At 46.0% G+C, this 10626-nt stretch overlaps 1 protein-coding gene across 1 annotated transcript in view; it reads left to right on the top strand.

Annotated features, from left to right (window-relative positions):
* Positions 1 to 10626, top strand: part of khdrbs2 (KH domain containing, RNA binding, signal transduction associated 2) — a 120548-nt gene that overhangs the window by 57151 nt on the left and 52771 nt on the right. The window contains exon 3 of the mRNA XM_056292355.1: positions 496 to 612. Within this exon, the coding sequence (XP_056148330.1) occupies positions 496 to 612 (117 nt within the window). The remainder of the gene's footprint in view (positions 1 to 495; positions 613 to 10626) is intronic.

The raw sequence follows: 10626 nt of genomic DNA, 5'->3' as shown, positions 1-10626 counted from the left end.
ATGACCCTTAGCTCCAATAAGAAATATGAGCAAGGGCAGATGGGTCAATAAAGGGACAGAAGCAGACGTTACGCTGCAGCTCAGCCGGTTCATGCTGGTAATGTGCTGCATGTCAGCTCACACTCTTATTGATTCTTTACACCGTGTCACGTGATATATCGTGAATGGACCACCAGAACATATTGATAAGGGAGTTGACCAATGATCAGCAGAAGTTCTTTGTCATTGGCTTTTTCTTCAAATGTGTTAAAGTTTTGTTTTACCCACCTTCAATATGACACGTAGAGGAAATAATCCCCACGGCCCTCCATGTTGAAACACACTTCCACAGAAAGCATCGTTCATCGTGAAACAACACCGGTTTCAGCCGACAGTCGTTAGTAACTAGCTTTTAGAAACACTACATTTTTTGTTGGTATCTATTTTAAGAGTTTTTGAGCAAGTCTGAGACAGGATAACTTTGAGGCTCACCTCCTTTCTTCACCTGTGTTTCAGTTCAACTTCGTGGGGAAGCTGCTGGGGCCCCGGGGGAACTCCATGAAGAGACTACAGGAGGAGACGGGCGTGAAGATGTCCATCCTGGGCAAAGGCTCCATGAGGGATAAAGGAAAGGTACGATTACACCACCTCCCCACGAAATATGGTCGTCTGGTCAGCACACATGAGGCATCTACCAGAGGAAAAACATAAGGGAAACACCGCCGATTTGTAGGATACCACATTTCAAACGTTAACGATTTGTAGGATACCACATTTCAAACGTTAACGGAGTCCAGTAAAGGTTTATACAGCACAATTAAAAACAACTGCTGACCACAGAGCTGTACCATGTCAACAACAGGAGACAAAGTGCTGTGCTACACCAATAAACAAGACAGTTCATTCAAATGAAGGCTTATCATTGTCAAATAATCCAACCACGTTCAATATACTGTAATGTACATGCTGTATATACTGTACTGTACATGCTGTACACACTGTACTGTACACGCTGTATATACTGTACTGTACATGCTGTACTGTACATGCTGTATATACTGTACTGTATATACTGTACTGTACATGCTGTATATACTGTACTGTACATGCTGTATATACTCTACTGTACATGCTGTACTGTACATGCTGTATATACTGTACTGTACATGATGTATATACTGTACTGTACATGTTGTATATACTGTACTGTACAAGCTGTATATACTGTACTGTACATGATGTATATACTGTACATGCTGTATATACTGTACTGTACATGCTGTATATGCTGTACTGTACATGCTGTATATACTGTACTGTACATGTTGTATATACTGTACTGTACATGCTGTATATACTGTACTGTATATACTGTACTGTACATGCTGTATATACTGTACTGTACATGCTGTATATACTGTACTGTACATGATGTATATACTGTACATGCTGTATATACTGTACTGTACACGCTGTATATACTGTACTGTACATGTTGTATATACTGTACTGTACATGCTGTAGATACTGTACTGTACACGTTGTATATACTGTACTGCACATGCTGTATATACTGTAATGTACATGCTGTAGATACTGTACTGTACGTGTTGTATATACTGTACTGTACATGTTGTATATACTGTACTGTACATGCTGTATATACTGTGCTGTACATGTTGTATATACTGTACTGCACATGTTGTATATACTGTACTGCACATGCTGTATATACTGTACTGCACATGTTGTATATACTGTACTGTACATGCTGTATATACTGTACTGTACATGTTGTATATACTGTACTGTACATGCTGTAGATACTGTACTGTACATGTTGTATATACTGTACTGTACATGCTGTATATACTGTGCTGTACATGTTGTATATACTGTAATGTACATGCTGTAGATACTGTACTGTACATGTTGTATATACTGTACTGTACATGTTGTATATACTGTACTGCACATGTTGTATATACTGTAATGTACATGTTGTATATACTGTACTGTACATGCTGTATATACTGTGCTGTACATGTTGTATATACTGTACTGTACATGCTCTATATACTGTACTGTACATGCTGTATATGCTGTACTGTACATGCTGTATATACTGTACTGTACATGCTGTATATAATGTACTGTACATGCTGTATATACTGTACTGTACATGTTGTATATACTGTACTGTACATGTTGTATATACTGTACTGTACATGCTGTAGATACTGTACTGTACATGTTGTATATACTGTACTGTATATGCTGTATATACTGTGCTGTACATGTTGTATATACTGTAATGTACATGCTGTAGATACTGTACTGTACATGCTGTATATACTGTACTGTACATGTTGTATATACTGTACTGTACATGCTGTATATGCTGTACTGTACATGCTGTATATGCTGTACTGTACATGCTGTATATACTGTACTGTACATGCTGTATATAATGTACTGTACATGCTGTATATGCGGTACTGTACATTATACGTGTACTGGTACACTCCGTCATGTACATCTACCTCAGGCATGTGTGTAAGTAACCTGCTAACATGTATTTCAGCATCTCTGATATATATTCTCTGCACCATCCATATTCTCTTGCACCTTATCACCTCTTACTTCGCCTGTGTAAGTCAGTCCTTGTGTATATATCTGAAGATTGTTGTGTTGTAGTGTTGTTATTCTATGTTAAGTAGACTGAGAGAGCCACGAAACCAGACCCACACTCCGTGTGTGTACACCTACATGGCCAGTAAACATGATTCTGATTCTGACAGCGGGTAACACTAACAGAGCGCAGCAATGAAGACAAGAACACACATGACACGAGCATCTGGTGGCGTAGTGGTCTATACTGTTGCCTACCAACACAGGGATCGCTGGTTCGAATCCCCGTGTTACCTCCAGCTTGGTCGGGCGTCCCTACAGACACAGTTGGCCATGTCTGCAGGTGGGAAGCCGGATGTGGGCATGTGTCCTGGTCGCTGCACTAGCGCCTCCTCTGGTCGGTCGGGGCACCTGTTCAGGGGGGAGGGGGAACTGGGGGGAACAGCGTGATCCTCCCACGTGCTACGTCCCCTGGTGAAACTCCTCACTGTCAGGTGAAAAGAAGTGGCTGGTGACTCCACATGTATGGGAGGAGGCATGTGGTAGTCTGCAGCCCTCCCCGGATCAGCAGAGGGGGGGTGGAGCAGAGACCCGGACGGCTCGGGAGAGAGGGGTAGTTGGCAGGTTACAGTTGGGGAGAAAAGGGGGGGGGTACACACGACAAACAGAAGAGTCCCTCAGGAAGACTCGCATGTGAGGGAACACAGCCATTTTGAAGTGGGCTCTGTAAGACCTGACAGCGACAGGAAGTTTGGTCCACCACATAGAGAGCAGTCAAATCACAGCGTAAACAGAATTATAACTTCCTCCCTCATGCCGTGTTCAAAACACAACACGTTTAGAATGGGGAAAAGCTTCTTTTCTTTTCTGCAAAACCCAATTCTGCAGCTTTGCTGCTCCCAGTATCACTTGCACGGCCGACTATGAATGCAGAGTAATGAAGCGCTCCGCCCGGGCGATTTATCCTCTCGACACGTGGTTCCCCGGGGCCACACTTATCGAGTGTGTACACAGGATCAGTCTTGGCCCAGTAGCCTGGTGCTCCTGCAGCCGGCGAGGTTACAAGCCTCACTGTTCTCACACGGTGTTCGCCTGCTATGATTACACACACTGTAAGACACCGGGGATGACAAACTAACAACCCCCGGAGCTGCATGTGTGTGCACCAGGTGCACCATGCAGGTAAAGGATGAGGAAACTGGCATGCTTATATGAAAAACCACGCAGTTCTGAACTTTATCCCTGCATGCATCCTCTGTATAGCTATTTAGTGATAGATTATTTAAATTTATGGACTCGTGCATTAAGATATTCATATACACTACCGTTCAAAAGTTTGGGATCACCCAAACAATTTTGTGTTTTCCATGAAAAGTCACACTTATTCACCACCATATGTTGTGAAATGAATAGAAAATAGAGTCAAGACATTGACAAGGTTAGAAATAATGATTTGTATTTGAAATAAGATTTTTTTACATCAAACTTTGCTTTCGTCAAAGAATCCTCCATTTGCAGCAATTACAGCATTGCAGACCTTTGGCATTCTAGCTGTTAATTTGTTGAGGTAATCTGGAGAAATTGCACCCCACGCTTCCAGAAGCAGCTCCCACAAGTTGGATTGGTTGGATGGGCACTTCTTTGAGCAGATTGAGTTTCTGGAGCATCACATTTGTGGGGTCAATTAAACGCTCAAAATGGCCAGAAAAAGAGAACTTTCATCTGAAACTCGACAGTCTATTCTTGTTCTTAGAAATGAAGGCTATTCCATGCGAGAAATTGCTAAGAAATTGAAGATTTCCTACACCGGTGTGTACTACTCCCTTCAGAGGACAGCACAAACAGGCTCTAACCAGAGTAGAAAAAGAAGTGGGAGGCCGCGTTGCACAACTGAGCAAGAAGATAAGTACATTAGAGTCTCTAGTTTGAGAAACAGACGCCTCACAGGTCCCCAACTGGCATCTTCATTAAATAGTACCTGTTAGAGCCTGTTTGTGCTGTCCTCTGAAGGGAGTAGTACACACCGGTGTAGGAAATCTTCAATTTCTTAGCAATTTCTCGCATGGAATAGCCTTCATTTCTAAGAACAAGAATAGACTGTCGAGTTTCAGATGAAAGTTCTCTTTTTCTGGCCATTTTGAGCGTTTAATTGACCCCACAAATGTGATGCTCCAGAAACTCAATCTGCTCAAAGAAGTGCCCATCCAACCAATCCAACTTGTGGGAGCTGCTTCTGGAAGCGTGGGGTGCAATTTCTCCGGATTACCTCAACAAATTAACAGCTAGAATGCCAAAGGTCTGCAATGCTGTAATTGCTGCAAATGGAGGATTCTTTGACGAAAGCAAAGTTTGATGTAAAAAAAATCTTATTTCAAATACAAATCATTATTTCTAACCTTGTCAATGTCTTGACTCTATTTTCTATTCATTTCACAACATATGGTGGTGAATAAGTGTGACTTTTCATGGAAAACACGAAATTGTTTGGGTGATCCCAAACTTTTGAACGGTAGTGTATGTATGGATATTTGCGGGCGATACCGCCAAAACGCATGCGAGTGCCAGAAGACTCGGCAGTAAGTATCTGAAGCGGGAGTGGATATATGGTGGCGTTGTGCTTTGGGCGAGTCTCTAGTCACGTTCCTGGTTTCACTGTTTTCTCATCATTAAGGTGGAAGGTTCGTCAACAGACACGTGGCGTTTAACAGCTCCTTCCATCAAATTGATGCTTCTACACTCGTGTACCTTCAGCTAACCTGCCAAAGGCTGAGATGGGGGCGGTCTGAATGAATATCACTGAGAAAGGACTTCTAATTTAGGCCCAGTTGCCTGCATATGGGCGGCACGGTGGCCCAGTGGTTAGCGCGGTCGCCTCACAGCAAGAAGGTCCTGGGTTCGAGCCCCGGGGTAGGCCGACCCTGGTGGTCGTCCTCTGTGTGGAGTTTGCATGTTCTCCCCGTGTCTGCGTGGGTTTCCTCCGGGGGCTCCGGTTTCCTCCCACAGTCCAAAGACCTGTAGGTCAGGTGGATCGGCCGTACTACATTGTCCCTAGGTGGGTCAGTCATACGTAGTGTGTCTGTCGGCCCTGTGATGGCCTGGCGGCCTGTCCAGGGCGTCTCCCCGCCCGTCGCCCCATGACTGCTGGGATAGGCTCCAGCAACCCTGAGAGCAGGATAAGCAGCTTGGATAATGGATCAATGCCTGCATACAGCACATACAGGTGGCTAGCTGCCTTTGTTCCTTTGTATAAAGGTTATGTCATGATTGAAAATAAAGAAAAGAGAAAAGCTTTTAAACTGTTCACAAGATACAGTATTAGTCGTGACTTCTGGAATTTGTTGAAGCCGTTACCGTTTGCTAGATCAACACAACATAATCTGTGTTGTCGTTCCACATACACAGATAGGCAGATATAGAAATCCTGACACAGGGGCGTCCGGGCGGCGTAGCGGTCTACTCCGTTGCCTACCAACACGGGGATCGCTGGTTCAAATCCCCGTGTTACCTCCGGCTTGGTCGGGCGTCCCTGCAGACACAGTTGGCCGTGTCTGTGGGTGGGAAGTCGGATGTGGACGAAAAGAAGGTGAAGGCGGGTGGCGACTCTTCATGTATGGGAGGAGGCATGTGGTAGTCTGCAGCACTCCTCGGATCGGCAGAGGGGGTGGAGCAGCGAGCGGGACGGCGTGGAAGAGTGGGGTAATTGGCCAAGTACAACTGGGGAGAAAAGGGGGGGGGAGAGAAATCCTGACACATGACAACAAGTTTGTTGTGCTCAAGGCACCACAGTCGTAACACATGGCGTACGGTACACAAAGCTGTTACCACCAACACCGCTGCGCTGATGGCTGCCATAGCCATCAGGGGGGGGGGGTTAGGGGACTGCACACATCGTAAACAAAGAATGCATTGGGTTAAGCAGCGGTCTTTCAGCCAGCCAGACGATATGGCGTTTTGTTTGTGCTGCTGGCTGGTCAGTTGTGTGTGTCGGTCAGATTAATGTTGGGGTTTTCTGCATGACAACGTGATGGTGTGAACGTTCGAGTCATTAGCTGGTCAGATTTAGATGCACGGGTTGTGGCTGCGGGGCTGAAGTGTGTTAGCGCAGTACACATTCACCCGCAACATGCACTGCTAGCACGCTGCTGTGCACCCATGTCAACTTTAGACAGATGTCTCTATGGGGGCTTCAGCAGGGACCAGGACCACGGGTAACATTCACAGATGCTGTGATGAAGCCGCTTCCTCCCTCTAATCAGCCGACACATAGTCAATATTAGTCTTAGTGTCTGAGCATCAGTCTATTAGCCCCGGGGCCTAGTCCCCATTTCATCTCTCGGTCTTGAGGCTATTTGCTCGGGGGGGTCGGCAACAGAACTTGGTTCAGCTTCTTCCAACTAATGGTGATAATGTAAATGCAATCACCGCTTCCCTAAATCCCTAGCAGCAAAAAGCAGAACCTCTGGAAACTGAACCTCTCCACAGTCCTGCTGCAGCCACTGAGGGTGTTTAAACCAGCTGAAGCCTGACATCTGTGGGCAGTGTGGGACTAAAGCGAAGGCTGTCTGCAGACCACTCTGTCTGTATGTCATCTGGGCATCCTAACAGGTGTGGCTGCAAAACAAATGGTGGGAATAAACGAGGTCGAATGGCAAACTGAGAAAAATGAAGCAAAATCAAAACACAGTGTAAAGACCTGTCATACTGACAGGTGCCGGAAAAAAAGCAACGCGCTTCATTTTCATCACATTCTATCAAAAGACAGCGAATAGGAGGTAAAAGGTGGGTCGGTCGGCTGACTGGACAGAGGCAATAAAACAAAATCCTCTGTGTTTTTAACACCGACGCTTGGTTCATTTTAAGCAATAGAAAAACATCTCACTTACGCACAGCAATGCTTATTTTCAGGGCTCATTCTCTAATACAAACACTCTTTTTTGGGGGGGAGGGTTTGCCGCTTTTCCTCCCCAGTTGTAACCGTCCAATTACCCCACTCGTCTGAGCCATCCCAGTCGCTGCTCCGCCCCCTCTGCCGATCTGGGGAGGGCTGCAGACTACCACATGCTTCACCTGACAGTGAGGAGTTTCACCAGGGGGACGTAGCGCATGGGAGGATCATGCCCCCCCCCCACAGTTCCCCCTCCCCCCTGAACAGGAGCCCCGACCGACCAGAGGAGGCATTAAGTGCAGCGACCAGGACACATACCCACATCCCAGATAGCATCCAGATGTGGGCCACTTCAGGCAGTGATGCGGCACCGATGGCCTTCTTCTTCTGGCTCTGACAAAATGGATGTGAGCCTGAAGTGGCCCACATGTTTAATAGCAAACATGGCCCAAATATGTCAAACCACATGTGGGCCTTTTTTGGCGAAGATGCGGTGCTCTCGGCAACATGTGGTCTGGATGTGACCCTGAAGTGGCCCGTGTGGTAAATGGTGAATATGGCCCAAATACCACAAAACAAATATGGGCCACCTTTGGCAAATATGTGGCACATGCAGCATTGCTATGGCTTGGTTCTGACCCAGATCTGGCAAACAGCAGCGGACCGCCCAAGTGCCATCATTCCACGCAGCAGGGGCGATTCTAGGATCAGAGCTTTAGGGGTGCTGAGCACTCAGAGTGCTGGCCTGCCAGGCAAGATAAATTTGGGGGGGGGATGGATCAAACCATTTTCGAAGCATGGGGGGTGCTGTATTTTTGTTGTTAAAAAATTACGTTTAAACCGTATACTGGATATGGTTTTGACATTTCTTCAGCTTACTAAACATGGACATACAGTAAAAAATAAAAAAATCTCTTCATTTTAGGGGTGCTGGGGTTCAATTTACAGCAATTTTGCTATCTGGGATCCGGCCTCCCACCCGCAGACACGGCCGATTGTGTCTGTAGGGACACCCGACCAAGCCGGAGGCAACAGGGGCCCATCCACTCTTAAATGCATCTGTGTCTTCCTTCATACGTGGACTCTTGACTATCTTATCAAATCAGCCAGGGTAATAAATCTCACACACACAGACGAGTCATCTGTTGATAAAAGTTGTCCATCATCTCGAATAATCATGGAATAATCATGACCTCGTCAACTTTACTTTAGGCTGCGTATGAGTCAAACTATTTAGATAGCGGGCCTTGTTGGCCCCTGTGGGTTGGAAATAGAGAGTCCCTACATTAAGTAGTCCAGGTCATTCTTACCACCGCGTCCTCGTGGCCAGATCAGTCCCCTGTCAGTGTTCAGGGGTCTTATAGTTTACAGATTACGTACTGGTTATTGTGTAATTTATCCAACCAAACATGTAATAATTTATAATCTGTGATAATCTTGCTGATGGTAGCCTACATCTCGTGCATCATGTCCTTGTGGCTTTATTGCCTTATAAATATTGATAGGTGTCTGACTGGGAGGAGGCTCAGCCATTTAGTGGAGTGGTGAAAAGCCGGGCAGAAAGAAGGGATCAGGGAACAGAAATCCACCCATGTGAGCGTTGTTTTTTGGCATAACCCGCCCTTTGCTTCAGATGAGAAGTCGTTACTGTGACCACAGAACTCTTCCTCAGCCTATAAATTACAGCGAGCCATCTCTAACCTTTCGGTTTAGGATAGCTCGCTGCAGTTGACAATAAGCAGCTTTCTGCAACCATTTTAGCTCAAACACGGCAACGCATCATCTGCTTTAAGCATCTTTGTTGATTATGGAACCGTTTTAGAAGGTCAAAACCTAGGGGACAAATGATGAGATGATTATATTCAGTAAAACTTCAAGTTTGTTTAAGGTAATGCCAAAACTCCATAACCATCCTATTCTCCATAGAATATTTTTGAAATGTGTGAAGTAGTCTCTTGGGAGTTTTGACTTATTTTACTGCATGCCCGTCTGCCTCAGCCTTTGATTGATCATCATCATCAGTCCTGTAACCTACGGAGGTCGCAGGAGCACAGCTGATGCCTCAACAAGTCACTTCCACTGTTCCCCATCCATCTATCCATCGCAGCTCTCCCCGCCTCCACTACGCTCACCTGTAGCCATTCTCCCATGTTGACCCCAGTTTTTCTCGGTCTCCCTCTCCTCCCGGTCCCTTCTACCAGGCCTGGCAGGATGCCCTCTGCAAGTGTCCTTTCCGTTCGGCCAACGTGCCCAAACCAGTTTAATTTCCTTTTTCCTTTAATGGATTTTTATATTGTCTGCTTTGATTGAGGCGATATAAAAGTCTCACAGGTTTTCCGACGTGTCTGAATCACGCTGTCTTCATCCTCCCTCTGTCTACAACACATTTGGAAAAACATGGCTGAATGTGATTGACAACAGGAGCAAAAAGGACCACAGGACCATGTGTCTGTGGCAGAAGGGCTGACACTTGGTTCTCGGCACCTCGTCCATTTGTTTAGTTTAGTTTATGCTAAACAGAGCGACTCCGTTTCAGAGCTCTTCTGCCATGAAGGGGTTTGAAGCCTCGGCAATTTAAATGGCTACCTTCGTTGGCTTCATCTTAAACCTGGTGCATGCTGCACGGTGGCGCAGCGGTTAGCGCTGTCACCTCACAGCAAGAAGGTCCTGGGTTTGAACCCCGGGGTTGTCCAACCTTGGGGGTTATCCCAGGTCATCCTCTGTGTGGAGTTTGCATGTTCTCCCCGTGTCTGTGGTGGGTTTTCTCCGGGTGCTCCGGTTTCCCCCACCATCAGAAAGACATGCATGTTAGGGTCAGTACTCCTGTCTGTGTCCCTGACCGAGGCATGGCAAGACCAACTGGAGTTGGTCCCCGGGTGCTGCACGGCGGCTGCCCACTGCTCCTAGCTACACATGTGGAGCGCGGTTTCCCCATGGTGATCAATAAAGCATCTCAAAAAAAAAACCCCACAGCAGTAGCTGAACCATTTAGCAGAGGTGAAGTAGAGAAAGGAAAAAGTATTTAACCCGAAGTAGTGTCCATAGTGGCAGAGAGTGTCTTACTGTATGATAGAAGGTTTTAAAATGAATCAAAAACCTTTTTTTCCCCCTAAACTTGCCCATGATTTATA

The sequence above is a fragment of the Lampris incognitus genome, chromosome 13, assembly GCF_029633865.1.
Source record: "Lampris incognitus isolate fLamInc1 chromosome 13, fLamInc1.hap2, whole genome shotgun sequence".
Taxonomy (NCBI): Eukaryota; Metazoa; Chordata; class Actinopteri; order Lampriformes; family Lampridae; genus Lampris; species Lampris incognitus.
This window is presented reverse-complemented; position numbering and strand designations above follow the sequence as displayed.